General features: G+C 37.7%; 4 protein-coding genes and 1 long non-coding RNA gene across 15 annotated transcripts; 3 read left to right on the forward strand and 2 right to left on the reverse strand.

The window, feature by feature from the left end:
* Nucleotides 1-156: 156 nt before the first annotated feature.
* On the reverse strand, nt 157-10,643 carry LOC133744249 (chaperone protein dnaJ 1, mitochondrial-like). Its single transcript, XM_062172386.1, has 5 exons — nt 9,955-10,643; nt 9,736-9,798; nt 9,576-9,648; nt 754-863; nt 157-282 (listed from the first exon to the last, which is right to left on the reverse strand). Exons 1-5 carry the CDS (start codon nt 10,030-10,032, stop codon nt 157-159), a joined length of 450 nt encoding a protein of 149 aa, XP_062028370.1. The 5' UTR covers nt 10,033-10,643.
* Nucleotides 3,148-7,359, forward strand: LOC133745497 (uncharacterized). Of its 6 annotated transcripts, XR_009863653.1 has the most exons (9): nt 3,148-3,291; nt 3,496-3,626; nt 3,775-3,815; nt 5,401-5,540; nt 5,665-5,710; nt 5,920-5,987; nt 6,153-6,397; nt 6,492-6,579; nt 7,068-7,359. It is a non-coding gene; the product is annotated as an uncharacterized LOC133745497 (long non-coding RNA). The 6 variants fall into 6 exon arrangements; XR_009863650.1 differs by lacking the exon at nt 5,665-5,710 and having other exon boundaries at nt 7,068-7,358; XR_009863651.1 differs by lacking the exon at nt 5,665-5,710 and having other exon boundaries at nt 5,407-5,540; nt 7,068-7,358.
* On the forward strand, nt 3,836-4,950 carry LOC133745496 (uncharacterized). Of its 2 annotated transcripts, XM_062173578.1 has the most exons (3): nt 3,836-4,005; nt 4,114-4,337; nt 4,431-4,950. In XM_062173578.1, exons 2-3 carry the CDS (start codon nt 4,263-4,265, stop codon nt 4,821-4,823), a joined length of 468 nt encoding a protein of 155 aa, XP_062029562.1. In that variant the 5' UTR covers nt 3,836-4,005; nt 4,114-4,262; the 3' UTR covers nt 4,824-4,950. The 2 variants fall into 2 exon arrangements, with proteins under 2 accessions (XP_062029562.1, XP_062029561.1); XM_062173577.1 differs by having other exon boundaries at nt 3,836-4,337.
* A 1,866-nt stretch (nt 10,644-12,509) lies between the features above and the next one.
* On the forward strand, nt 12,510-16,222 carry LOC133742924 (purine permease 3-like). 2 transcript variants are annotated; one of them, XM_062170632.1, is made up of 2 exons: nt 12,510-13,636; nt 14,289-15,376. In XM_062170632.1, the coding sequence occupies exons 1-2, from the start codon at nt 12,899-12,901 to the stop codon at nt 14,817-14,819; spliced, it is 1,269 nt and encodes a 422-aa protein (XP_062026616.1). In that variant the 5' UTR covers nt 12,510-12,898; the 3' UTR covers nt 14,820-15,376. The 2 variants fall into 2 exon arrangements, with proteins under 2 accessions (XP_062026616.1, XP_062026617.1); XM_062170633.1 differs by lacking the exon at nt 14,289-15,376 and adding an exon at nt 15,612-16,222 and having other exon boundaries at nt 12,628-13,636.
* A 731-nt stretch (nt 16,223-16,953) lies between these two features.
* On the reverse strand, nt 16,954-27,097 carry LOC133706643 (chaperone protein dnaJ 1, mitochondrial). Of its 4 annotated transcripts, none has more exons than XR_009844650.1 (20): nt 26,918-27,095; nt 26,737-26,830; nt 26,571-26,642; nt 26,399-26,490; nt 25,619-25,702; nt 25,407-25,445; nt 24,972-25,115; nt 24,827-24,868; nt 24,646-24,733; nt 23,537-23,601; nt 23,318-23,380; nt 23,158-23,230; nt 22,556-22,647; nt 22,014-22,085; nt 21,069-21,125; nt 20,478-20,526; nt 20,327-20,396; nt 20,005-20,094; nt 18,325-18,523; nt 16,954-17,346 (listed from the first exon to the last, which is right to left on the reverse strand). XR_009844650.1 is itself a non-coding variant. In XM_062132181.1 (19 exons), the coding sequence occupies exons 1-19, from the start codon at nt 26,942-26,944 to the stop codon at nt 18,532-18,534; spliced, it is 1,341 nt and encodes a 446-aa protein (XP_061988165.1). In that variant the 5' UTR covers nt 26,945-27,096; the 3' UTR covers nt 18,381-18,531. The 4 variants fall into 4 exon arrangements, 1 of the variants encoding a protein (XP_061988165.1); XR_009844651.1 differs by having other exon boundaries at nt 16,954-17,379; XM_062132181.1 differs by lacking the exon at nt 16,954-17,346 and having other exon boundaries at nt 18,381-18,559; nt 26,918-27,096.
* Between the last annotated feature and the right edge of the window lie 109 nt (nt 27,098-27,206).

Below are 27,206 nucleotides of genomic sequence, written 5' to 3' on the forward strand. Positions count from 1 at the left end.
TATATTTAGCAAGTGTTTGCTTAGAATAAATGAAACATGTTCAAAAAATATGACTCAAAAGGATCGAGCAAGTTTAAAAGGGAGAAAGGAAAAAGCACAGGATATGATATGGTACCAAGTAAAAAGCACCAGAAGCTGCCAAATTAGTATATCTCCTCATATGGAATCAAGGTAACTATAAGTCATGTACATGCAAGAAATCAGTCTCACTTGAGTAAAGCTGATATTAGAGTCCACAAAAACATCTGCACCATCTCTAGCAAAAACAGGATCTTCAGCAACCTACATCATCAAAAAACAAGGGAATTTGAGAAGGCATAGCAGATTCCCAATCATAAGTCTCTACATCAGAACAGTGAAAGCAAGTCTTCCACTTGATCAAGTTCATTTATTATCTCTTTAATCATATGTATCTTCCAGCTTGGATGATATGTTAGACTTGCTTTGCATGCAATTCTAGCTTGTTCTCTTCTTTTGGGTGGGCATAAGGGGAAAATTAAGTTCTCCATAACATTCAGACCTTTTAAAACATGCCATAATGTACATGCATAGCAATAAGTTAAAAATCAGACCAAACAATGCAATAGTACAGCAAACAAAAATGAGGGTTTTCTCTCTCTTAAACGTTGATCCATGAACCTTATCAACAAAGTTTTATAACTGTCGACACTAATTGTGATGGAATCTCACAAATCTGCATAGGAACTTAAAGAGAGAATATAATATTAGAAGGGAAAAAAGTAAGAGTATAACCTTTAGCTTAATGTATAGAGAAAGACTAATGTATAACCACCCTGGCTGACTTCCCCGTGGCCCACTATTCCCAGCCTCTGGTACGCGGATTGTATCTCCAGAATCCACACCTAGTCCATTTAAGACAGGAGAGTCACATAAATACACTTTTGTTTTTATATGATGATTTCTGGACATTACAGCTGCATTATCCTTCAAACAGAAGCATCTTCTAACGACTCAAGTTTACCGTCTTTGAAACCTATGGGGCACTAAGTTTCAAGTGCAGCACTCAGTATGCTTATCTAGAAATTTTATCACTCAACAATTTTCAAAGATATTGTTATGTTGTTGCCTCTAAAAATCACCTCGGCCAAGATAGCCGAGAGATCAAGGAACAAATGTCCTTCTCAATGAATAGTTTGCGGGGCGTGCCAGCACACGGCCAAACACTACAACAGAATGTCTCTTTAGCGACCAAGTTTTTTGCGAGGAATTTATTTTCCTCAGTAAATGTCACATTTTACGAGGAATAATTAAGTTCCTCACTAAATGCCATTAGGTTTTTTACGAGGAACATATTTTCCTCCCTATACATCACTTTCTACGATGAATATTTCAGTTCATCACTAAAGGTGACCATAATTTGGTCTCCCAAATCGTCATGTTATTAGCGAGGAAATATGAGACTTGAGTGACGAATTTTTTCATCGCGAAAACAAGATTCAACGAGGAAATAATGATTTCGTCGTTATTTGTTTGGCGGAAAATTATTTAAGACCCGCCAAATTCAATGGCGACAAAGCTATGGTTTCCTCGCTAAATGTCTATGTTCTACGAGGAACCATTTCCTCATTAAAAGAAACAATTAGCGAGGAAATAACACTTTCCTCGTTATTAGTTTGGAGGATAAGTGAGTAAGACCCGCCAAATTCAATGGCGACAAAACTATGGTTTCCTCGCTAAAAGTCTATGTTCGGTGAAGAACCATTTCCTTGTTAAAAGAAACAATTAGCGAGGAAATAACACTTTCCTCGTTATTAGTTTGGCCGATAATTGAGTAAGACCCGCCAAATTTAATGGCGACAAAACTATGGTTTTCTCGCTAAAAGTCTTTGTTCTACGAGGAACCATTTCCTCATTAAAAGAAATAATTAGCGAGGAAATAAACCTTTCCTCGTTATTAGTTTGGCGGATGAGTAAGACCCGCCAAATTCATTTGTGGCAAAACTATGGTTTCCTCGCTAAAAATTTATGTTCTACGAGGAATCATTTCCTCGTTAAAAGAAACAATTAGCGAGGAAATAACACTTTCCTCGTTATTAGTTTGGCGGAAAATTAAGTATGATCTGTCACGTTTAACGGCGACAAAACTATGGTTTCCTCACTAAAAGTTTGTGTTCTAAGAGAAACCATTTTCTTGTCCAAAGAAGCAATTAGCGAGGAAATAACTGTTATCCTTGTTATTAGTTCGGAAAATTGGGTAAGACTGTCCAAATTGAATGGCGAAGAAAAGGGAAAATTTGAGATGAAGAAATAGGTTGACCTGTGATAAATAAATAATTAAGTATTTAAACAATTTTATACTTCAAATAAGATTACCAATGAACGATATGTGCTAAGTGTTTATATTTGTCATATTCATTTTTCTTTTTCCTTTTCCTTTTTTAGTGTGGAATGCACTATTGACATTTTTTATTCCATAATCATTAAAATTTATATACACAAGCATTGTTCATATTTTTGCTTTAAAAGTAAGATCAAATATCATGGACCTCTTTAAAATCGTAAGGCGGTATTATATGAATGATTTCATAGTTACTAAACAAGTTAGTGAAAATCGATTGTCCTTCAGAATACTAATTTGATATGTTCATTTGTAAACATTAGTATGAATGACTCGTTTTTGCTCCCGATTTTATAATTGAGTTTCCCTTTACTACATCTCTCCTACAGTCCTACTTAAGAATCACTGCATCATACATGGCATGAGTTTATATTTCTTACCTCGATAATATGACAATGACTCATGATGTGTATCATATTTTGTATATATATGGATACTGTCGTTCAATAATGGATGTCTTTCTTGTTCAATTTGCTGGATCACATGTGGAACACACTAGGTAATAGAACTTTAACAATGCAAACTTCAATTTAAGGGATCATAAATAGAACACACTATGCAAAATGTGACTGATTTAACTATTCAGTTATAAATTATGATAAAAAATATTCAAATAAAAAACCATTAAGCTATTCACAATCATAAACTTATTGATCCTATACCCTAACCCCTAAACCCTAAACCCTAAATCTATTTTTATTTTTGTAAACAGCATAGTAGCATACTAAAGAATTAGAGAAAATAGAGAAGCGGGATAGTGATGATCGAAGGCGGGCAGTGAAAAAAAAAGAAGCGAAGATAAAATACTCTAAAGGGTAATAGGATGTCGCCCTTTTCTCTCTCTGCCGTTCTCCTCTCATAGTCTCATGAAGCTCCGTCTCCGTCTCTGAGGCTCCCTCTTTGGGTCTACCATCTTTGAAGCTCTCATCTCAGTAAGATTAGATTCATCTTTCTTCTTCCTTGTATATCATTCTTGTAGAGCTTGATTAATCAATGTCGATCTTTTATTTTCTGCTAAATCTAAATATGAGATGTTATAGTTTATATAATTTGGGGTAATTTCAATTAAACGCTCTCTAATTGAATCCCAATTTGATTTGAACTTAACCTATGTTTTGATTATCTTGTGAGTCCAGGACAAGGAGTTGTTGATACCAGGTCAATTCAATCTTTTCTGTCGCTGCGCTACCAATTGCTGGGTTCGAATTGGGTCTATGCTACCATATTTTGGTTCCACGTTTCAAGTCGGGGTCTCAACTTCTACTAGGTCAATTCGCATTCTCACTCTCTAATTTGGTGCCTGCATTTTGTGATTTCTGATTTTGGTGTGGTTTGGGATTCTGGGATTTTGGTGGGTTAAATCTCAGTGACTAATGATAATTGGGCTGTGGTATTCTTCTTCATGAATGAAACAGATTATGCAAAGGGAAATGCAGGACAAGTTTCCTCATATACTGTGAGTCCAGTGCTCATTCTTATATGGGAAAATTTCAAGAATAGTACATGAAGTATCGGCCATTCTAACCTTTCGTGAATCAACTTTCGAAACTATCAAAACGGTACATCAAGTTTAAATTTCTACCCAATTTAGGTACATGCCGTTACGGGTTCCGTTATGATGCATGCCATTGTCAAATAATTGAAGGGTAAAATAGTATTTTTAAAGTTTCCTTTCTCTCTCTCTCTCTCACCCTCTCAGACACTCTCTGACTCTAGCTCCTCTCTCTCTCTCTCTGTCTCCTCTTTATCTAAAGACTCAGATGCTCAGTCTCTCACTCTCTCCTAGTCTCCTCGACGGTCGACGACACCAGTACGGCGGGCCAGCAGCACCTCCTAGTCTCCTCGAATCCGGATCCGATCCGACCCTGTCCTCGAATCTACGGCACCACCATGACGGACGGCGATGGAACGAAGCCCGCAATTTTTGATCTTCAACTGGTTCCTGGGAAAATTCCGGCGCCATTTTGATAAGCATGTGGTGAGAAAATCCTTCTACTCTTCATGCCTTATCTTGTGGTGTGATCAATTTCAAGTTTTGATTGGGTTTTGAACAATTGGTGTTTTTGGGTAGCGTCGGCTGTCGCTGAGTTCGTGGTTTCCGGCCTACGGCGACTTCATCGACGACGACAAGGGGCTAACATATGAGGGGCTGTTGCGGATGTATGACGACGGAGGCGGCGACGTAGTTCTAATGGTCGTCGGAGGAGACCTGGATGGCCAGTCCGATGGTCTCGATTGGGGTTGGGTTTGGGGGAAGGTTAGAGAGTTGGATGAGGGAGGATTGACACGTGTCGAGGAAGTGGGTGGCTTTGCAGGTGAGTTGGATATGAGAAACGGCGGCGGTGGTAGAATGATGGTAGTGGCGGGCGGCGGAGGAGAGGGAGAGGAAGAGAGTAAGGGTGAGGAGGGAGAGGAAGACGAGGGAGGCCATGAAGATGAAGAGGAATTTGGAGGGTTTGGATAGGGAGGAACATGGTTTGGAGAGTGAGGTGAAGCTGGGTTTTATGGGTTTTCGGTGATGGGTGGTCATCGAAGGGAATGGGAATTCAGCTACGGTGGTCGGCTGCAGTCAGTACGAGGGAGAGGGAGAGAGAGATGGGTGCTCAGTTTAGTTTTTTTTTTTTTTTTTTATCATCCTTGAAAAGACGGATTTACCCTCAAAAATTTGACAAAAAACACATTAATTAACGGAGCATGTAACGGCATACACCAAAATTAGGTCGAGATTTGAAATTCATGTACCGTTTTGATAGTTTCGAAAGTTGATTCACGAAAGGTTAGAATGGCCGATACTTCATGTACTGTTCTTGAAATTTTCCCTTCTTATATTGACTATTCTGTCAGTCTTATATTAACTATTCTGTCATCTTCCTTTAACAAAATATCTTGTCCTCTTTAAAATGTCATGGGGGTCACTTTTCTCCTTTTCAATACCTAAGCAATGGAAACTTTGTTGCCTACCTTCTACTCTGCTAAGTATTCATTGTGTATGAAGTGAATTATATTTGAATCCTGAACCTTGTTATTTATCAAATTTATAGAAACAGTCATTGTTAGAGTCTATGAAACAAGGTTGGATCTTTTGAGAGCTGTAATTGTTGGAGCTAAGGGTACTCCTTTCCATGATGGTCTCTTTTTCTTTGATGTTTCCTTCCCCAGTGGGTACCCCAATGTGCCACCGGTATGTAATTGTTGTTTTTCTGGCTTGAAATATATATACTTAAATCATGGGTCTGACATGGTCTTTTTCTGCTATTGATATGTGAGCAATCAATAGCTAATCTCATGACCTTTTTAATCATTAGGTAGGAGCTTTAGCACCTGCAAGACCATTTGCTTTCATTAAATTCAGTAGGTCTACTACCATAATTTATCCTCTTTCATATTATATGTGGAATTCTGTAGGTTTGCCTTACGTTTTGGTGCTTTTTTTTTTTTCTGAGTTTGATTTCCTTTTACTTTTTCTGTTTGGGACTGTAAGTTATTTTTGTTTGCTTCTAAAGGGAAGGTTTTGGCTTATGTCTAAGTGATAAAATAGCTCCCAAATTTCAATTTTGCAGAGGTCAGTCAAATGTCCAGTCCTTTAACATCAGAGTATGCTGATAAAGCGAGAGACTTGAATTGACAGGTTAGTGTTACAGATTAGTCTTATTTGATTTGTATATGATACAAAGTAGTTTATACTAATTTCATAGGTGAGATCGATATTATAGATTGGAATTGTTCTGGATTGTTATGTCTAATATGATTTCCATGGTACCTGTATGAACAATGTTGCATGCAAGCTCTCCAGTACTATACTCTTTGTTTCAGTATCAAATCACGTTGTACGGTTTTAGTGTTTTATGGTGGCATACCGGTGGATGAGGCATTACATGACAGTGGCTATAGTTAAAGCCCAATCCTGATAGAAGTGCAAAAGGCACAGTCATTGAGGCCGCTCTTGATAAATCTAGAGGACCTTTAGTTACACTTATCATGCAAAATGGAACCATTAGAAAGGGGGACATAGTAGTTTGTGGAGAAGCCTTTGGAAAGGTTGGTTGATTACTTCGGGTTTTTGATGTAATCATATGTAATGTTGATAGAAGATGAAATCCTCATTTATATTACTTGTCATTTGGGTTCACAGGTCTTAACAGCTTCTAGCTTAAGAGCTCTTGGGTATGCTGGTGAAGTAGAAGGGATTGGTCATGTTGTGGCCTTAGACAATGATTAAGGTAATTCTCAGATTCTCTGCCTGATAACCTTTTAGAAGTATTTGTGCACCACTGTATCTTTCCTGTAACTATTCTATGAAACTACTAATGTGGTTTTAGTAAGTGCACCATACTTGAACTTTGATTACGAGTAAGTATGGTAATATTCCATAAATCCCCAGTCTCTAAAATTATATTCATGAGTTCGTGGAATGTGATTTTCCAATATCCTGGTCATTGAACTCTTGTGAAGGTTGAGGGTTCCAGCATTCCTTATCATTTAAAATACATGTGACTTCATTTATAAGAGTCCTTTTGGTGATATTGTGAATTTTTTGGCTTTGTGAACTTTTTGTATTGTCGTTGACTCGTATCAATTTGGCTGCAATCGTTATTTTTAACATGTGTGTTAATGATTAACTTGTTTGTTATGATATTTAAAGCACTCCACACTGATTGTAGGAACAATAATCACATACTAGGATGATTTATTGCTTGTAGTCTTGTAGATAAGGGGAGCTTGCACTGGAAGGAGCTCATTATTTGACAACAGGGGAGCTCGTTAGTCTCAGTGAGCAGCAGCTTGTCGACTGTGATCATGAGGAAGTGAGAGGCTTGTCTTGTTAAGCTTTCTTGAATAATAGCTAAAGCTGCAAGTATATGCTTTTGCCTTTGAAATAGGTTTGGATCTTTTCCTTCAAGTCTGTCAGAATAATGAACTACCAAGAGCGTTTTGTACTGTAAACCATTTTGCTGCAATATAAGTTTCTTCTGTTCCAAAATCTTTTGTTCTTTTATTTCCGTTATTATTTTGTTGATTGTTTGACTAGTTTTGAATAAGAATCCTCTTTGTAGAATGAAATAACATGTAACTGCCGACATGTCATATCGTAATAAGCAGACAACTGTAACAAAAAGAATATTTCCTCGCTATAGACTAAAATTTAATATTGACAAAAATGAATTTTCTCACTATAAACTTCAGTTCTTACATTGACGGAAAAAACATTCCTTCTTGTTGATTATTTTCAGCGAGAAAACTTTCTCGCTAAAAGGATACATATTAATATGAAACAAAATTTAGTCGCTAATAATGGTTTAGAGAGAGAAATATTTAACGACGGAAATATTTTCGTCGCAAAAACAGTAGTTTAAATTATTTATTATTTATAATTTTTTATTTACTAATTATAATTAGCGAGAAAATACATAATTTAGCGACGAAATTAAGTTTGTCAAAAAATATATTTAACGACTATTTTCTAATCCCCGAAATTTTTTAACGAGGTAAAAGTATGAATTTGGGTGAGGAAAAATATTGTCGCCAAAGATTAACAGCAAGAAAAATTAATTTTCTCGCGAAAAAGGTTTGGCGAGGATATAGTTTTTTTGTCGCTGAAGCTTTCCTTGACGAGCTTTCTCCGACGAATTGAAGACGAAAAAAATTTCCTCGCGAAAATACTACAGCGAGGAAATGTCGGTTTTCAGCGAGGAACTTGTTCCTCGCAAATGAGATTTTTTGTTGTAGTGAAAATGTCAAGTGTGCAATTGTAGATGTAGTAGATGAAGTGTGCGTGCTCTGACTTATCAAGCAATTGTTGGCCGAGGAATGAACTGATTCTCGGCCGACAGTTCGCTGCCTTTGGATCAAGGACTTGATGGCTGAAGGTCGGGTGAATTGGGTGTGGTTGTGAGAGTGTGAGTGAATATGAATTGTCTGGTCACAGGGCTTAAGTCAATTGGATCCAAGTAATAACAAGTAACTGTAAAGGTGAACTCGTAACGAATGAAATCTTCAAGATTGATAGCTACTATGCGACTACGAACAGTAAATAACATGATCAAACAAATAAAGCATAAAGCAAATAACAAAGACAATAATGACAAAACTGAAATCTGGAATGGCTGAAAATTATTAACTGTTGTTTGAAAGAAAACAAAGAGAACAATTCAAAATCGATACTGGGCTACAAGGAAAGTAAAGCAACTGAAATTGTAACTAGCAGAGCAAACTAACTAATAGACAAACGGAAATTCTACCTGAGCAGAAGGTAAAACAAAAGAGAAAAGCTTGATGGCTTGAGTTTCTGGAGTTGTGTGTGTGATGTCTTCTGTCGATGCTTCTATTTATATTGGTTGCTCTGTGACTTGAACTGATCTCTTGGCTCTTTGAAGTTGAGTGGAATTTGGCCTCCTCTTGGTCAGTGACTTTATCTTGCTTCGGCTCCAATACTTATCGTCGGCTGACTTGACGCTGGACTCTATCTTGCTTTGGCTCTGATGGTCGTCATCAACGGCTGTAATTAATCTTAAAGTAGACTATCTTGGATTGAACTCTCCTTATCGGCTAACGAACTTCAATTCGACTAAAACACTAACTTGATCAAATTTCATCTTTATCGCTTATTGGCCTCCCCTGTCAATCGGCTGCTTTCTTTCCAAGTTGGAAACTGACTTAAGTGATTTGAGCAATTGGCTGATGGGCTTTCAGACAATAAATCTCTTTTCGAATTGATGACTACGGGCCGGCCGATAACTAAAGGCTTAGCTTTGTCTAACTCGACTTGGACCAAACGAAGTGTCCAATTACTCATCGGCCAACATTTCTGGCTACCGGCCCAAATTACTTGTTGAGCGGCTCATTGTAATTCGAAATCATTCAATAACTATATATGCACATTAGCTATGTCTGAGTGGACATGCAAATGTGGGTACAAACATATGTCAGACCTCAAATCCATGAGAAACATGCAGATAGTGGCTGTATTTGTCACTGGGAGAATAAATTGAAGGAAAGAGTGAGGCTAATATAATGAAACATGACCTAAACAAGATAAGCTTCTTTCTTATAAACTCAATATAGTCCTCATGATTCTCTGAACATGTATTCCTTGAACTTGTAACATACATCACAAGATTTTCTAGAGCCAAATGATAGTTATTAACACACATCTGACTATCTACATCACCAAAAACTTATGCTACTCCTCTCATCAAAATGGAAAAACAATACCAACCTGCTGGGATGGTAACTTCAACTTCTCTTGCACCTTCAACTATCCCTAATCCTCCACATGACATACAATGTTCCTGCATCAGATAAATTAAATGCCAATCATATAATCTGGAGGGAGCAATCAAGATCAGTGGAGTTATTCACTGGAATTCACATTATACCTTGATTATTTGGCCTGACCCTTTACAAGTACTGCATGTTGATGTGAACGGAGGAATTGTAACCTGGTAGAAAATTTGAACAATATCAGACACTGATTATAAAGATTTAATCATTTGTCATATGTCTAGAAGACCAAAGAAATGTAACTGTCCTCACAAATCAACTCCTTCCAAAGAAATATCCCATAAACATCATGAGTGTGGATCTTCAAAACTTACTCTCCCAATACCTCTGCAAATAGGACACACTTTTGTCTTGGCCTTTAGTGGATATATAGCCACGCCCATCTGCAACATGAGATAAGAAACTAGAGAAGTTATTATGCAAATTGATTATCAAATGGAAAATATGGAATGGAACAATGACAACCTACGGATATATTTAAATTTCACAAGAATTTGACCATCTTCTATGACATGATTTAAAACAAAACAAAAAATAACAGTCCCAATAACTGAGGGAGATTTGATTCAGAATGGAGTTATTTATAACCCTCCCAAGAACTGAGTTTTTCTTATTGTCATCTGAACCCAATTTTCGGTCATAACACTTAAATTCGACAGTCATTTGTTCCTTGCACCTTTGTTCTATTGCTGTCCCAAATTGATAGCTGATAGGGAAGGTAAACTACTCTCAAAACATCTTAAGTACGAACTTAAATATGAGTGTACTGAGAGTTTGAGACTTTAAAATAGGACTTTAGAGTCCAAAATATCGTATTAACGTTCCTTAACAGTGGTATTGTTTCCAACACCCAATGACAATCAGACTTCAAGACCGAGCCTCCGACTCCGGACTCTGACCAAACCCAGACGCAGACCCCAAGTTCCAAGCCTCCAGCCACCACTTCTTGACTTCAAACCCTGAACCAGGAAGTTGGACCCAAGCTGCTGGCCCACAGTGGGACACCATCCTGAACACAACCTACGGCCTGGATCTGACCTTTGTATTTTCAGATACCACATCTAAAGGCAAAGTAATGGGAAATTCCAATGTCACACAAATCGGTAAGGAGCAAAGTTTTACAAAAGGTGGCTTCTTCTGCAATAGGTGCACTAAGAGCAAATGCACCGGCTGTTTGATTGGGTGACCAATCAGTGGAAATGAGGAAAAGAAAGAATGCAGCGGCAATTAATAAGTCGACCAATTCGTGGGTCCCAGCAAGTCGGGCAATCAGCTGACCGAGAATTATCAACTCAATTGCCTGACCTAGGTTGTGGCTCCCACACTCATGTGGGTTTCTACCAAGGGCCAAATCTCTTTGATATTAATTCAAAGGCCTCTATTGGATTGAAAAAGTCAATTTATTTATTTTAAAATCTAAATAGTATATTGGCATTAGAATTGCCTTTTATTGGTGCATTTACAAAATGAAGGTAATTGCTAATTTTGGGTGAATAGTGAATTAGCAAGTATCAATTTAGTAGGTAAATCAGTAATTGCCTTTGGTACATGAGTGCATTTGCTATGAGACTATGGTTAATTCTTATATCTCTACACATTCAAATATCTAAACATAAGAAGAATAAAAATTAGAATATCCCTGTATAACAATTACAAAGACTTCAGAAATTAATTAAATAAACAAATATATCTGTGATGAGCAACGTTTCCAATACAAGAAATGATGTTAACATGTGAAACCTCTGGTATAAGGAGAGGTTTTCTAAAGACAATATGATCTAAAAATATGTAATCAACTCACCTCAATAATGATGAGCCCAAAAAAAAAAAAGAGCCTCACCACAAGAATCGCAGTGACAGACAGATTCTTTGTGCATCCTCTAGCAGCTTCGGAAAAAGAGAGAGACAGCTCCACCTATGAAATGCAGCATTAAAAACATTAAGCTCTTGAGCTTAAAAAGAGACAAGCTAGTGTACTGGTGGGTATGAGATACCCCCATTTACAACTATTTGAACAAAAATTTACAAGTATTTGAACCAAAATTACAACATTGAGAACAAAAGTTACCATATTCATTTACACTATTTACATATAGTTAAACAAAAATTACAACATTGACAACAAATTTGTTCAAAAGCTTGTAAAAATGTCGTAAGAGGTGTAATTACTATTATTAGAACTAAGATTACAATATTGACAACGAATTTGTTCAAAAACTTGTAAAATGTCATAAGAGGTGTAATTACCATTATTAGAACTAAGATTACACAAAGTAGGACTCAAATTACAACTTTGACAACAAAATTTGTTCTCACTTTTGTAAATGTGGGTATGAGATACCCACCACTACACTAGAATTTCCCGCTTAAAAATACAAAAAGACAATCACATGACAAGTGCAACCATAGGTGGAGCAACTTTACCTGAATGTCAGGTGCAACTTGATCGAATTCATGTTCAAAGATCTGGTCACCTTATTATTGTTTCTTTTCTTCTTCATTAGATTTCAGGCACAATTTATCATATACATGCACCACGTACTGTATTATCTCTAAACAAAATAGCTGTTACTCACCTTCAATCAGCACTTGATAATATTACGACAAAAAAAGTGTGCTGGACAATTAAGGTAATTGGCTCCTAGCCTTTGGGTAGAACAACCACCTTAATTTGTTTTTCTTCTTATTATACATGCATGAGGCAACAATGCATTAAATAAACCACAAGTTAGATAATACAAAACTAGCTTCATTTTACATGCAAAACTAATTCTGGAACTGTAAACTGTTATGACTCTCTGAACAAAACTTTTCTTACACATCTATTCCAAAAATCAAAATTTTTGTGTAGATAGAGTTCCGCTGTAGCTCTAGTTATTATCCAATATCTTAAAGGTACGCAAAGATACACCAATGATGACAACAGATTCAATACACACATACGACATGACGTATACATACAGACACCTAGATTAATATTGATTAGCTTCACCCATTTATTTGACTCCTGCTTTGATACACGTTGCTAGTCTCTTGCTCCTGCATCACCATTAGCTCATCCTTGAGCTGCGATAGAGACAGTTATGCCCGCGCGTGGACGACTCTCAACCATGGAGACACCAAATCAAATATCAGGATCATCACTCAATGCGCCGGCTATAGCAATATGCTTCCCTCACACCTAGACCTCTCTATAGTAGTACATTACTTCTCACATTATCAAACACAAAATTTTTAGGCCTCTAGTGAATTACGGTCATGCGAATGGAAACCACTGAGGATGAGCAACGTAAAGCCGCCGCCCTGAAAAGGTTGCTGCTCATTCTGAGCTGCGTATTCTTATCCATAGGCAACTGCGGCGGCCCTTTGATAATGCGCCTCTACTTCATCCACGGCGGCAAGCGCGTCTGGCTTTCTAGCATGCTCGAAACCGGTGGCTGGCCCATAATCCTCGTCCCTATAGCCATAGCCTACTACCGCCGCCGCAAAAACCAAGCTCCAACTGAACCACCAACCAAGCTCTTCTTCATGAAGCTCCCTCTCTTCGTTGCCTCCGCCGTCATCGGCGTCCTCACCGGCCTCGACGACTACCTGTACGCCTACGGTGTCGCCCGCATCCCCGTCTCCACCACAGCCCTCATCACAGCGGCTCATCTGGCTTTCACGGCCTTGTTTGCCTTCATTCTTGTGAAGCAGAAGTTCACGTCGTATTCCATAAACGCCATCGTGTTGCTGACGGTGGGGGCGGCGGTTCTGGGCCTGAACACGAGCTCGGACCGGCCCGAGGGGGAGTCGAATGCGCAGTACATGCTCGGGTTTATGATGACGGTGGCCGCGGCGGCGTTGTATGGGTTTGTGTTGCCGTTGGTGGAGCTGATGTACAAGAAAGCCAAGCAGAACATCACGTATGCTTTGGTTTTGGAGATTCAGTTGGTTATGTGTTTGTTTGCTACCATTTTCTGCACTGTTGGGATGCTGGTCAACAATGATTTCAAGGTTAGTACAATGGTTTTTCAGATTTTTTAGCAATTGCTGCAGTACTGCATTGACTACTCTATATTAGTCCAATTTTTTATTTAACCAAAAACCAAGAACGGTCCAGTTTTTCAATTATTACGGTGGGATGTGACTGTATTTATTTTTTCAATGATGAGGATTCAGAAAATTATTTTGTGCATATCTTTTTAGACGCTGATAAATGATAATAGTGTATGAAAATACTCGAACGAATAAAAGTAACCTTCATGCCAGTGATGTAAACTCGGATGGAAACCCAATCTAGAAGATAAAAACATTAAGGTCATATAATATTAAATAAGATAAATGAGAGCTTTACCCCTCTCTCTTTGGCGGCGGCAAACCCTAGCTTTAGGGTTTTGCTCGTCGCGAACCTTGGCCTCCGATGAGTCTCCTTCTCTTCGTGAAGCCTGTCTATCGCCCTCCTCGAGGTCGTGCTTCCCCTCTGTTCAACCTGTGGGTTGTGGAATCCGTTTTTTGGTGCTTCTCGGACTTTTGTGGTGCTAACAGGAAGTCTTTTCTGGAGTCCGATTGCTTGAGAGATATTCGCCGGAGGAGAGCTTTCTCCAGAATGGATTTGTGGGCAGCAATTTGAATTTGGGATCCTGGATCTATTTATTCTTTTTCGCAGGGGATGAGATGTTGCTGCGATGGTGGCCGGGCAGGCTTGGCGGTGGTTGCCGGTGACAGAGGAGGTTGGGATGCAATCCGATTTGGGAGGTTGAAGGCATCCGGAGGTGATTGCTGGCTGGGTCCGATCTGGTTTCCTAGGTCGGTCTGGGCTGGTGGTTCTCTGCAGATGGCTTCTATCATGCTAGGTTCGCAGGCCTCTCCTTCTTCTGGTGGTGGTCAATCCTGGTCTTCTGGTGGTCTGGCAGCAAGGTACGGGTGGCGCCGGTGGAGTCCACCGTTGCTGGGTTTCTCCCTCCGGTTTGCTTTCTTCTCTCAGGCGAAGGCAGCACTACGTTTTGCTTCCAAAGGAGATGGCAGCGTGGCAGTCCGATCCGGCGGGATGCCCAGTCACCTGGGTGTCCAGAGTAGTCTCAACTGGGCCTGTTCTTGGGTTTCCAATAGGTTGGGTGCCCAGAGCTGCTCTGATTGGGATTGGGCTTTTGTTGATTCCGAGGCATCCGCTTCGAACTCTGTTTCGGGGCGAATTTAGATCCGTATTTGGGACCCGGGTGGCACACAAATCCGGATCTTGGATCCAAGACAACTACTCATATTGATTTGGTATTGGTTCTAGTTCTTAGGAGTTCGATTGCTAATTTTCGAGTTTCTGACACCCTCGGTTACTTTCGAACTCCTAGGTGATCATATCACCGGTCTCGGTTACGGTTACGGTTACGGTTACGGTTACTGTTACATTTACACTGCTCTCGTGACATATGCAGTGCAGCGATGTCGTTCAGCATCAAGTCACATCCTGGTTACCTTTCATTCTAGATGCGTCTGTGCATGTTGTTATCCTTTATTGTTTTTCTTCATTTTAGATGCATTTGTGCATCTTGTTATGCTTTTTTATTTTCTTTCGATGCTTTTGCATCGCTCCATGTACTCCGTAGTTTGCATTTAATATAGTCTGTCGTCTTTCCTCTCAAAAAAAAAAAAAAACTTGGATGGAAAAAATACTTTTATGAAACTTATAATGCGTGTAGATAAGATAACAATACTTTATTGCTCGTATTTGGTTGTTTTCGTTTCTGAATATGGCTTCTTCTTTTCGGATTTTTACCATTTATGGACTAAAAGTTCTTTGGCAATGGATACTCCGTACTCATTGGCCACAAATCTCTGATACTATGATCATACAAAAGCGAAGAATGATGATCTCGTTTTCTCAAGTTGTGGTGAGAAATATTTTTTGACTAGTAGCTGCTTGATATTTGGTGATTAAATTTTGGGAGATTATATGTGTACTTCGAATCTAATTATAGATTTAAACGCTGTCTAGGTAATTCCAAGAGAAGCAAGGAAATTCGAGCTTGGGGAGACTACCTACTATGTGGTGCTTGTAGTGAGTGCTATAATCTGGCAGGGTTTCTTCTTGGGAGCCATAGGAATCATCTTCTGTGCCTCGTCTCTGCTATCCGGCATCGCAATCGCTGTTCTGCTCCCGATAACAGAGATCTTTGCTGTGATTTTCTACCACGAAAAGTTCCAAGCAGAAAAGGGCGTTTCTCTTGTGCTCTCCCTCTGGGGATTTTTCTCATACTTCTACGGCGAAATCAAACACAACAAGGAAAGCAAGCGAGTTAAGAAAAAGGAAAACAACAAGGACAGTAGTGGCCAAGACACTGAAAACCCTCAGTCAGTTCCAAATCCATGACAGCACAAGCTGTATTTCTGTGTTTTCTTCCTGGTGGATTTTGTGAACAAGGCTTTGTGAAGTAGGCATTTTCAAGGGGAAAGGCTGCCTATGGCATTATATGCTTCATGTTTCGGCCGGCAAACCCATCTTAAATTAGACCTTTGTTTTACTCATTTTTTTCCAATGGTATTCACATATCTTGGTTGGAATAAAAGTTGCATATAGAAAAGAAACGTCGTCAGCCACTTAAGCCATTGCTGTGTGCGTGTGATAATGAAAGGCTCTTAGAAGGATCGGATGCCTCACCAACACCAACTCTTGAAATACAAAATCATTTCAAGAGCGAAATGCGTGCCAAAATTCTAATTGCTTAATATGTTTCTCATCCTTTTAGGTTAACCAAGAACCTACTAACCATTCTCGTAATTTAAATATTTTTATCTAACATTTCAACCTTTTATATTTTAAAACATAATGAGATGTTTGTTTTCCATGTATTAATTACAGTTCATCATAATGATTCTAATTGTTGTTAAAACTGTCTATTTATTTGTTAGAAGATACAATTAGAAGCTCAGGGAAAAGTACGTTTAATGAAGAATGGAGTGAACAAGGATGGAACAACCTAAGAATGATACTTCAAAACATGTCATACGGTTGGAAAGAAACTTGTTTCCAAACCTAGTCCATCAAGTTGGTCAAACAATGCTGCACTTGTGACAATGAACACGTATTTCTTTATTGAGATAGTGTCGAGAAAAACATGCAAAACAACAAATTACAAAAGTGACTTTTAAAGCCACCAAGGAGATTTTTCATATTTTCATCCCTACGAGTGAGGGTCCAAAGTACCACATCATGCACAAGAAAGGAAAATAACAAAATTATGAGGAAATATCTTACTGGGATGAAGACAATGAGTAAATGACAATCTATTATTACACAAAGGAAACTAACAAAATTATGAGGAAATATCTTAATGGGATGATGACAACGAGTCGATGACAATCTATTATTAACATCGCTTAAGAAAGGACTCTTGACATTTGAATCTCTTTGTAAAAGCCATATCTATCACATGAGTAGTTTATGGAGTCCAATTATTTGGCGTGAGTACAAGGTTAAAAGCTATAGGAGTCATCTTATCGATTTCATCCTCTGGTATTGTAAACATCAGGATTCTACTCAGTAACAGTAACTGAAAACCCTAGTATCGTTAGTTCAAAACACAGCAACAAGAAAACAAAAAAATAATGCAAAATATTATAGTTTTTTGAAGGTCAAACATTTATATCTATTAGAAGTAATTTTTATCATGTAAATTTTGCTCCTGATAAAGCCTGAAGGAGTTGTAATTAACTTGCACCGGCCTTCATTCCTACAATAAAGAAGACAAAACGTCCAAAGTCAACTGCAACAAATCGAGCGTAAATCAAGTAATGTGGGATGCAAATGAAAGTGCAAATGCAATTAACGAGGGAAAAGAGTTAAGCTACAAAGACACTAATGCTCAAAACAGCTCAAACACAATGACATAAAATGTGGCAAACGATGTCCAGAGACCCACATTTTCAAGTCCACCACAATGATAATGTGTCAAGGAGACTTTATTTCATGCAGCACGGAAGTGCTGTTTCCGACTAAAGCACACTCTCAATTCTTTGGTAACACAGGTAAGAAAGTGCACACCACTGCTAAAAAGGTGTTACCTCTGCTTCCAAGAAATAATTTCACAGCAAACTGTTTCATAGACTAATAATAATGCATCACTACCATATCAGATACTAACACTATTTGCTGAACATGCAAGAATTTGCAACATCAACGACTGTAAAACTGTGATTCTAGAAACATCTTTCATCAGAAGTTTTAAATGGAAATATGGACACTGCTAAAAGCAATTACTCTCACAACAATTATAAATCAAGGTTGCATTTACTGTAACAAGAAAGTCAAAGTAAATACTACACAGCCTGATGTCTAAGCTTGATTGGCATAGAGGAGACTGCTTTCACAGCCCAATTTTTTATGCCAAGGATACCATCAAATTTTAAAACCAAAACATCTCAAAGTTTCCAAGGGCAATGAGGATTTGCTAATTATCTAGGTTCCTCATCAAATTCTCTGTAACTTGTGAAAAAAAAAAAAAAATTGACAATCAAATGAGATTCAGTGTGAAGATTTCTAGATAATTATACAAGACAATCACTTGTTAAACTTAAGGTAGCCACTTCTATTCAACCATTTTTAGGAAGAACATTGTAAAATGAGAAAGTAGTAGACTAAATAAAAGGAAAAGCAATGTGCAGACAATGAACTATGCCAATAACTTGGGGTGTGGGAATAAAATCGGTACCTTCGATAAACAGAACTCCAAAGAATGGAAAAGTCAGCAAATCTCTACAGCAATGACAATTGGCCTATGTATCTTGATCGAATCGCCTTGCGCCAACAGTCAGCCCGTGGTTTTGCTCAGCAAAAAAAGGATCAATAAGAATATCGAGAAGTCAAGCACAAATCTCTGACCCATAACACGTTCAATTATCCGCTGAAACCTGTAAGTTCAACCAGTAGATAGCTGCTGATAAAGCCTGTTGTCCATTTAAAGATACTCACCACTATCAGAAGAGTGACTAACTGACAACAAATATTTAGGCTTGTTTGACTTCAATTTGTAATAATGGGAAAGCAACCTAAAATGCTTGAAACCAATGCTAGCAGAAAATTACATTATATGGGAATATGGGATAACCCCGACCAATCCAAATAGAAAAAGGAAAAATTGGAAACCCTAAACAAAAGACTAGAGAGATCAGTGTCGTTTCAAAGAACTGTTCTAAGATACAACTATTTATATCCAGTGGCTAGCACCCCATGAACTAAATAAAAAGAAAGGAGGGAAAGGGGGGGTGAGAGAGAGATCAGTGGCGTTTCAAAGTACTGTTCTAAGATACAACTATTTATATCCAACGGCTAGCACCCCATGATCTAAATAGAGAGAGTTGATCTACACACTAGGGTGTCAATTAGTGAATTTAAATTTGGTACAATTTCTGCCTTTTTTGGATCATATGCACTCTTTTCTAATGTAATATATTTTTCAAATATTTGTTGGTGAAACAGGTTTCCATTTTCTTTCCAATTGGGATGCTAAATGTTTCAATTACATGCATTTGTTTCTAATCTAAGTATTGTCAACCTCATAATTTTGAATGTGTCAATTTGAAAACTCCATCCTGATAGCTTAAATCGAATTGGCGGAAAACCACATTAGGCTGTGTAACTAGTTCCTCATTGGGGTTCCCAGCATGCAATATATTCTACTGAATCTATGGCCTCGCAAGCTTCCCTCGAGTTGGAGTGATTAGAGCAGCAGGCCAAAGTCCTCAAATGGTAAATCTTTTCTCATCTTGCTCTGCTGTTGACGTAAACCACCAACTCAGACTTGCTAGACTGTTTCCCTGCTGTCCATTTACTGGACTGACTACCACCTGTTTGCTTGTCAACAGAGTCAAGAAGTCACAGCCAGAACTTTGGACCAGGGTTCTGGGTTCTGACTTGATTTCAGGGAGTACTGGCTAACCATATCAGGAAAAAGTTTCAAGCAGTCCTAGTCCTCCCCCATGTAAAGGGGCAGGAGGTGGAAGATCCAATCTTGCAACCACTCATCCATTGAATCGAAGCTATTCTGAGGATGAATAAACATCGATTTAACCTTCAAACATGTGCGGAGCATGTTATGATGCTTTCCGCCAATTACGTTTAACAACATGAATGGAGGATTTACATTGACAAAAATGCAAAAGATATGAGTTAACTTATTGTTCAAATTAGAAGAGAAGAAACAAAATTGAAATTTTTAAGAACAGGGGTGGAAGGTGTACTTAATCCTAAAATTTAATACGTGGCTTGTACAAAATTACATGACACGTAGCACTCAAGCATTATACATAATATATATATATATATATATATATATATAAGTTTCTTATAAAAAAAAATAAAAAGAAAGCATTGTGTAAGGTAAACTGCTCACCAGTCTTTATCGTTGGAGTTGCTGTTTCCATGAATTATCTCCTCCTTCGCAAATTCTTCTAATATCGCATGTTGACGTTCGTTTATTTTACTTTGGAAACGAAAAAAAAAAAACAATGAGACAAATGTATAGTCACAACCGTAGAAAAGTAATTATATTGTAGACTACTAAGAAAAATACATCAAACCCTGTGAGTATACACAATCCCAACTTTTTGCTAGCAATAATTGTCAGAAAACCATAAATAAAGTGTTGAATAGATATGAATACATGCAATTGAACCAGAAGCAGAAAAAAAAGAAGAAGAAAAAATGCAGCTTACGTCGGAAACTGGACTCGAAAGCGAACATATTGGTCTCCATGGTGAACTAGGAAACCATGCTTCGGTAGTCCTGCAACAACATCCAAGGTAAGCAAATTTTAACAAAGCAAGGTCTAACTTTTACAAAGTGCCAAAAGAATGCTTTACTAACCTTTGCCTCTTAGTACCACGTGTTCTCCAGGCTGAACCCCCTTTGGTATCTGAGAGGTCCATAATTACGAGGAAGAATCAGTATCAGTATTAAACTATTAATTAAGCCAATGAGGTTTAGGGTTAAATTTTCACAGTCCCATTGTTTGCTCTTCTTTATTAAAGTTGAAGAATAAATAACTTAATATACAGAGGACAAAGTAGTAAATTCTTTAAAAAAAAAAAAACAAACAAAACAAATTTAAAGCATTACCCACGTTTTGTGGAAGCAGTAGAAAATAACTGCTCTCAACTTCTGGTAAGAAGCAATAAGTGCAGTTTTCATTTTTATGTTTTAATATACTGTAGTTTTTTATAAGAATTAAATATACTGTAGCTTGAGAAGGAGTAATTTACTTACCTAAATCTAATTATAAAATTATTAACAAAAAGATTTGAACAAATCTATCAAAAATAAAATAAACAAAATAGGGCCAATTGACACACCCTAGAGGCTAGTGTAGACCAAAAGGATAGTGGAAGAGAAAGAACAAGACTAGAAAAGTAAGAAAACTTTATCTGTAAAGAATTAAAATGAAGACAAAACTCTTACTTTTACTTCTGTCTTCCCAGTTAAAGTTGGCACCTCAACCTTACCACCAAGAATAGCCTGAAAAATTCACTATCAGCATAAGAAGTAATATCCAAGGCTTGAAACTGCGAAATAGTTAGTTACACAGGACAATACAATAAGGATATTTCCCTTGACGCCTACAGGAAAGACCAAGTACTTGCATTAGATTGTTTTACCCCTGTTTAAGGAATAGAAGGCCACCAAATATTTTAGATCAGTCAGGAAAGTTGACTTAAGCAAAGTGGCCCCTGAAAGTAACAAGTATATTTCCCATTTGGACACTTTGTAGTTCATACCGATATAATTTTACTAAACACTATTTAGTTATTTCATGTCACACTATTTGAATTGCATATGATCTGTCATAACGTATTATCTGATTAACCCTCGTACAAGGAGACAAAAAACAGTCTGATATCCTAATCTGAGCCCAAATGCCCTAGTAAATCATCTTCCAAAAGTTACTTAAAAAAAACAATTAAAAGTAATCGCGTTCCACCTTTACTATGTTTGAGCTATCATAAATAATGCAAGATGTATAGTGAAATAACATGAATAGAATTCAGAAATCCTATCATTTCTGAAACAAACATCCAGTAGAACACATATAGTTCGCTCCTGTACACAAAAAATGACAATATATAATCCTGGGAAGAAAGAAGTCAAAACTGCCTAACGTAGCTTTTATTGCTTAGAAGGGTACTTTCTAATGTGTATATTTAGCAAGTGTTTGCTTAGATTAAATGAAACATGTTCAAAAAATATGACTCAACAGGATCGAGCAAGTTTAAAAGGGAGAAGGGAAAAAGCACAGGATATGATATGGTACCAAGTAAAAAGCACCAGAAGCTGCCAAATTAGTATATCTCCTCATATGGAATCAAGGTAACTATAAGTCATGTACATGCAAGAAATCAGTCTCACTTGAGTAAAGCTGATATTAGAGTCCACAAAAACATCTGCACCATCTCTAGCAAAAACAGGATCTTCAGCAACCTACATCATCAAAAAACAAGGGAATTTGAGAAGGCATAGCAGGTTCCCGATCATAAGTCTCTACATCAGAACAGTGAAAGCAAGTCTTCCACTTGATCAAGTTCATTTATTATCGCTTTAATCATATGTATCTTCCAGCTTGGATGATATGTTAGACTTGGTTTGCATGCAATTCCAGCTTGTTCTCTTCTTTTGGGTGGGCATAAGGGGAAAATTAAGTTCTCCATAACATTCAGACCTTTTAAAACATGCCATAATGTACATGCATAGCAATAAGTTAAAAATCAGACCAAACAATGCAATAGTACAGCAAACAAAAATGAGGGTTTTCTCTCTCTTAAACGTTGATCCATGAACCTTATCAACAAAGTTTTATAACTGTCGACACTAATTGTGATGGAATCTCACAAATCTGCATGGGAACTTAAAGAGATACTATAATATTAGAAGGGAAAAAAGTAAGAGTATACCTTTAACTTAATGTATAACCAACCTGGCTGACTTCCCCGTGGCCCACTATTCCCAGCCTCTGGTACGCGGATTGTATCTCCAGAATCCACACCTAGTCCATTTAAGACAGGAGAGTCACATAAATACACTTTTGTTTTTATATGATGATTTCTGGACATTAAAGCTGCATTATCCTTCAAACAGAAGCATCTTCTAACGACTCAAGTTTACCATCTTTGAATCCTACGGGGCACTAAGTTTCAAGTGCAGCACTCAGTATGCTTATCTAGAAATTTTATCACTCAACAATTTTCAAAGATATTGTTATGTCAGACCTCAAATCCATGAGAAACATGCAGATAGTGGCTGTATTTGTCACTGGGAGAATAAATTGAAGGAAAGAGTGAGGCTAATATTATGAAACATGACCCAAACAAGATAAGCTTCTTTCTTATAAACTCAATATAGTCCTCATGATTCTCTGAACATGTATTCCTTGAACTTGTAACATGCATCACAAGATTTTCTAGAGCCAAATGATAGTTATTAACACACATCTGACTGTCTACATCACCAAAAACTTATGCTACTCCTCTCTTCAAAATGGAAAAACAATACCAACCTGCTGGGATGGTAACTTCAACCTCTCTTGCACCTTCAACTATCCCTAATCCTCCACATGACATACAATGTTCCTGCATCAGATAAATTAAATGCCAATCATATAATCTGGAGGGAGCAATCAAGATCAGTGGAGTTATTCACTGGAGTTCACATTATACCTTGATTATTTGGCCTGACCCTTTACAAGTACTGCATGTTGATGTGAACGGAGGAATTGTAACCTGGCAGAAAATTTGAACAATATCAGACACTGATTATAAAGATTTAATCATTTGTCATATGTCTAGAAGACCAAAGAAATGTAACTGTCCTCACAAATCAACTCCTTCCAAAGAAATATCCCATAAACATCATGAGTGTGGATCTTCAAAACTTACTCTCCCAATACCTCTGCAAATAGGACACACTTTTGTCTTGGCCTTTAGTGGATAGCCACGCCCATCTGCAACATGAGATAAGAAACTAGAGAAGTTATTATGCAAATTGATTATCAAATGGAAAATATGGAATGGAACAATGACAACCTACGGATATATTTAAATTTCACAAGAATTTGACCATCTTCTATGACATTATTTAAAACAAAACAAAAAATAACAGTCCCAATAACTGAGAGAGATTTGATTCAGAATGGAGTTATTTATAAGCCCCCAAGAACTGAGTTTTTCTTATTGTCATCTGAACCCAATTTTCGGTCATAACACTTAAATTCGACAGTCATTTGTTCCTTGCACCTTTGTTCTATTGCTGTCCCAAATTGATAGCTGATAGGGAAGGTAAACTACTCTCAAAACATCTTAAGTACGAACTTAAATATAAGTGTACTGCGAGTTTGAGACTTTAAAATAGGACTTTAGAGTCCAAAATATCGTATTAACGTTCCTTAACAGTGGTATTGTTTCCAACACCCAATGACAATCAGACTTCAAGACCGAGCCTCCGACTCCGGACTCTGACCAAACCCAGACGCAGACCCCAAGTTCCAAGCCTCCAGCCACCACTCCTTGACTCCAAACCCTGAACCAGGAAGTTGGACCCAAGCTGCTGGCCCACAGTGGGACACCATCCTGAACACAAGCTACGGCCTAGATCTGACCTTTGTATTTTCAGATACCACATCTAAAGGCAAAGTAATGGGAAATTCCAATGTCACACAAATCGGTAAGGAGCAAAGTTTTACAAAAGGTGGCTTCTTCTGCAATAGGTGCACTAAGACTATGCTTGATTCTTACATCTCTACACATTCAAATATCTAAACATAAGAAGAATAAAAATTAGAATATCCCTGTATAACAATTACAAAGACTTCAGAAATTAATTAAATAAACAAATATATCTGTGATGAGCAACGTTTCCACTACAAGAAATGATGTTAACATGTGTAACCTCTGGTATAAGGAGAGGTTTTCTAAAGACAATATGATCTAAAAATATGTAATCAACTCACCTCAATAATGATGAGCCCAAAAAAAAAAAAAAGCCTCACCACAAGAATCGCAGGGAACATGTGCAGTGACAGACAGATTCTTTGTGCATCCTCTAGCAGCTTCAGAAAAAGAGAGAGACAGCTCCACCTATGAAATGCATTAAAAACATTAAGCGCTTGAGCTTAAAAATACAAAAAGACAATCACATGACAAGTGCAACCATAGGTGGAGCAACTTTACCTGAATGTCAGGTGCAACTTGATCGAATTCATGTTCAAAGATCTGCAGTATCAAACAACTTTCAGAATAATGAAGATTAGAGATTCCAACTACCTGCAGTAACAGGCTACATTGAGATTTAAAATAGAACATGGAACTGAGATACCTCTGAGAATATTTTATGAAATGAACTGGAGAAATGAGGTTTAAAACCATGTCCAAACCCCTCTGCATCAGCAGTAGAACCATGTGTTTGATAATTATATCTAAAACCTTCTGCATCACCAGCAGTATACCCACTTGATTGCTTCTGCATGGAACACAAAGTATAAAGATATAACTGAGTAAAATCTAAAGATTATATAAGTGGTATGATCTTGGTTGCAGAGGAACAATTGAAGTTTCATTGATGAAGCTCAGTATGAACACCAGTTTGCTTCTCTTTCTTCCAAATACAAACATAACAAATGTGCCGAAAAAGGAGAACAATTACAAATGAATGTCTAATGTGCACAACAAAAATCAACAAGTGTTATACAACATTTAATAACAACGAAACTGTGACATGTGTATTTGAGAGAGAGAGAGAGAGAGTTATTACCATGTCATATTCTGCCCTCTTTTCAGGATCTTGCAATGTCTGGAATCAATAATGAAAAAGAAAACAAAGAATAAAATTTTTACACGCCCAATTTAGGAAAACTTGCAAACTATTCCAGATTTTGGTAATAATGAGATATGAACACAAAAGAGACAGCTCTGAAAAACTCGTATAGGAGGTTGGCAAATTTTTGCTCTAGTCACAAATCAAACCTCATAAGCTTCTCTTATCTCTTGAAATTTTCTCTTATAAGAAGGATTGTCCCTGTTTGCATCAGGATGGTATTTTTTGGCCAGCTGCATACATATTCAGTGTCAACAGCTTGAATTGATAATAAAAACTGCTAAAGTAATGGCAGGAGACGGTCGTATTTACTCAAACTAAAAATCTGGCATGGCTTTAGCGATGCATAACGGTCAAAGTAAAACCATATAATTGATAGCCCAAAATTGATACTCAACTCAGCAGTAATCCCAGATTAACCCTTTAACCAGATGGGATTTGGTAAGGTATAGAAAACTTATCATGGATGAACAAGCGAGAAGGGACACCGTTACATATAGCCTAGTGTTAAATTCAAGATGACATTTATAATATAGTTACTCTGACAAGTTATTCAATCTACAAACAGCAAGTTTGACCATATCCTAGCTACCTTCCCCACACCCAAGAAAGAAACATCAGCAACAGTATGGCACAATTTTGATTTTTTTTCTTTTTTCTTTTTCTTTCGGTGCAAGTACATGGCAGAGTTTACATTTCAATTATGTAAGGATTTATTCCAGACAGAAAAGCTCCTCCAATCCACACCTAGAGCACTTCCTCTTACAAACAAGCAAATGCAGTTCTAACACGATTTCAGTAATGTGGCAATGAACTCAAACCACTAATACATTTTCCGCAAAACCTTATTACTTTCATACATGCAAGACCTCAAATCACCCCCAAATCTTCCAAAAAAACTAAAGGCAATCAAATATTTACATACTGACCGTGCGAAAAGCCTTCTTAATCTCATCTTTGCTTGCGCTCCGAGAAACGCCAAGAGTTTCGTAGTAGTCTCGTTCCGGTGCGCAGCAAAACCCTGCAAAGATCACCAACTCTAAGCCAATAAACCAAAAAAAAATGCAATTTATCACTATCAGAAAGAAAGAGATCAAAAACCTGAGGCGTGGAAATAACGATTCCCAAATGAAGTTGCGAAACCAGCTACGGAACCAGAAGAGCTGCTCAAACCTAATTTCAAACATCCATAGAAAAATTAAGAACGATTCTTTCGCCACAGAACAAATTACAGAGCTAAGAAGTAAGAACCAGTCAAGGTGCTCACCATGTGTTCGATACAATGCCTCGGTCACCGAGCAAAGCCTCCGTTGATCAATGGGCGATTCTCCGGCCAATGACGAAACCAAACGCCTCCGGCACTGCGTTTAAACACATTTGAATTGCTAAGAATAAACGGAAATTGATGGAGAAAACGGATTAAAGAGGCGAGCTGAGCTGGGCTTTACCAGGCCTAGCAAGCTCATTTTGCGCATAATGTCAGGGGCGTCAGGGTTTTGTGAAGTGGATTCTGAAAATTTCGAATTTGGGATTTTGCTCTGGAAATTTGAGTGGAAGAATCGAGAAATGAAGAATCGGAACGAACGACGGTCCAGTCCAATTCAGTCATTCACGCGCCGACTGGGTTTTGGTTTAGTTACCCAAAACCTTTGTTATACCATACGTGCTGCTTACGAGAAGCCAACGACGCCGTTTAGCTCAACGCAGTCAAAATTACTAAATTCTCCTCCTCCTTTA

Source organism: Rosa rugosa, chromosome 4 (genome assembly GCF_958449725.1).
Source record: "Rosa rugosa chromosome 4, drRosRugo1.1, whole genome shotgun sequence".
NCBI classification, from domain to species: Eukaryota; Viridiplantae; Streptophyta; class Magnoliopsida; order Rosales; family Rosaceae; genus Rosa; species Rosa rugosa.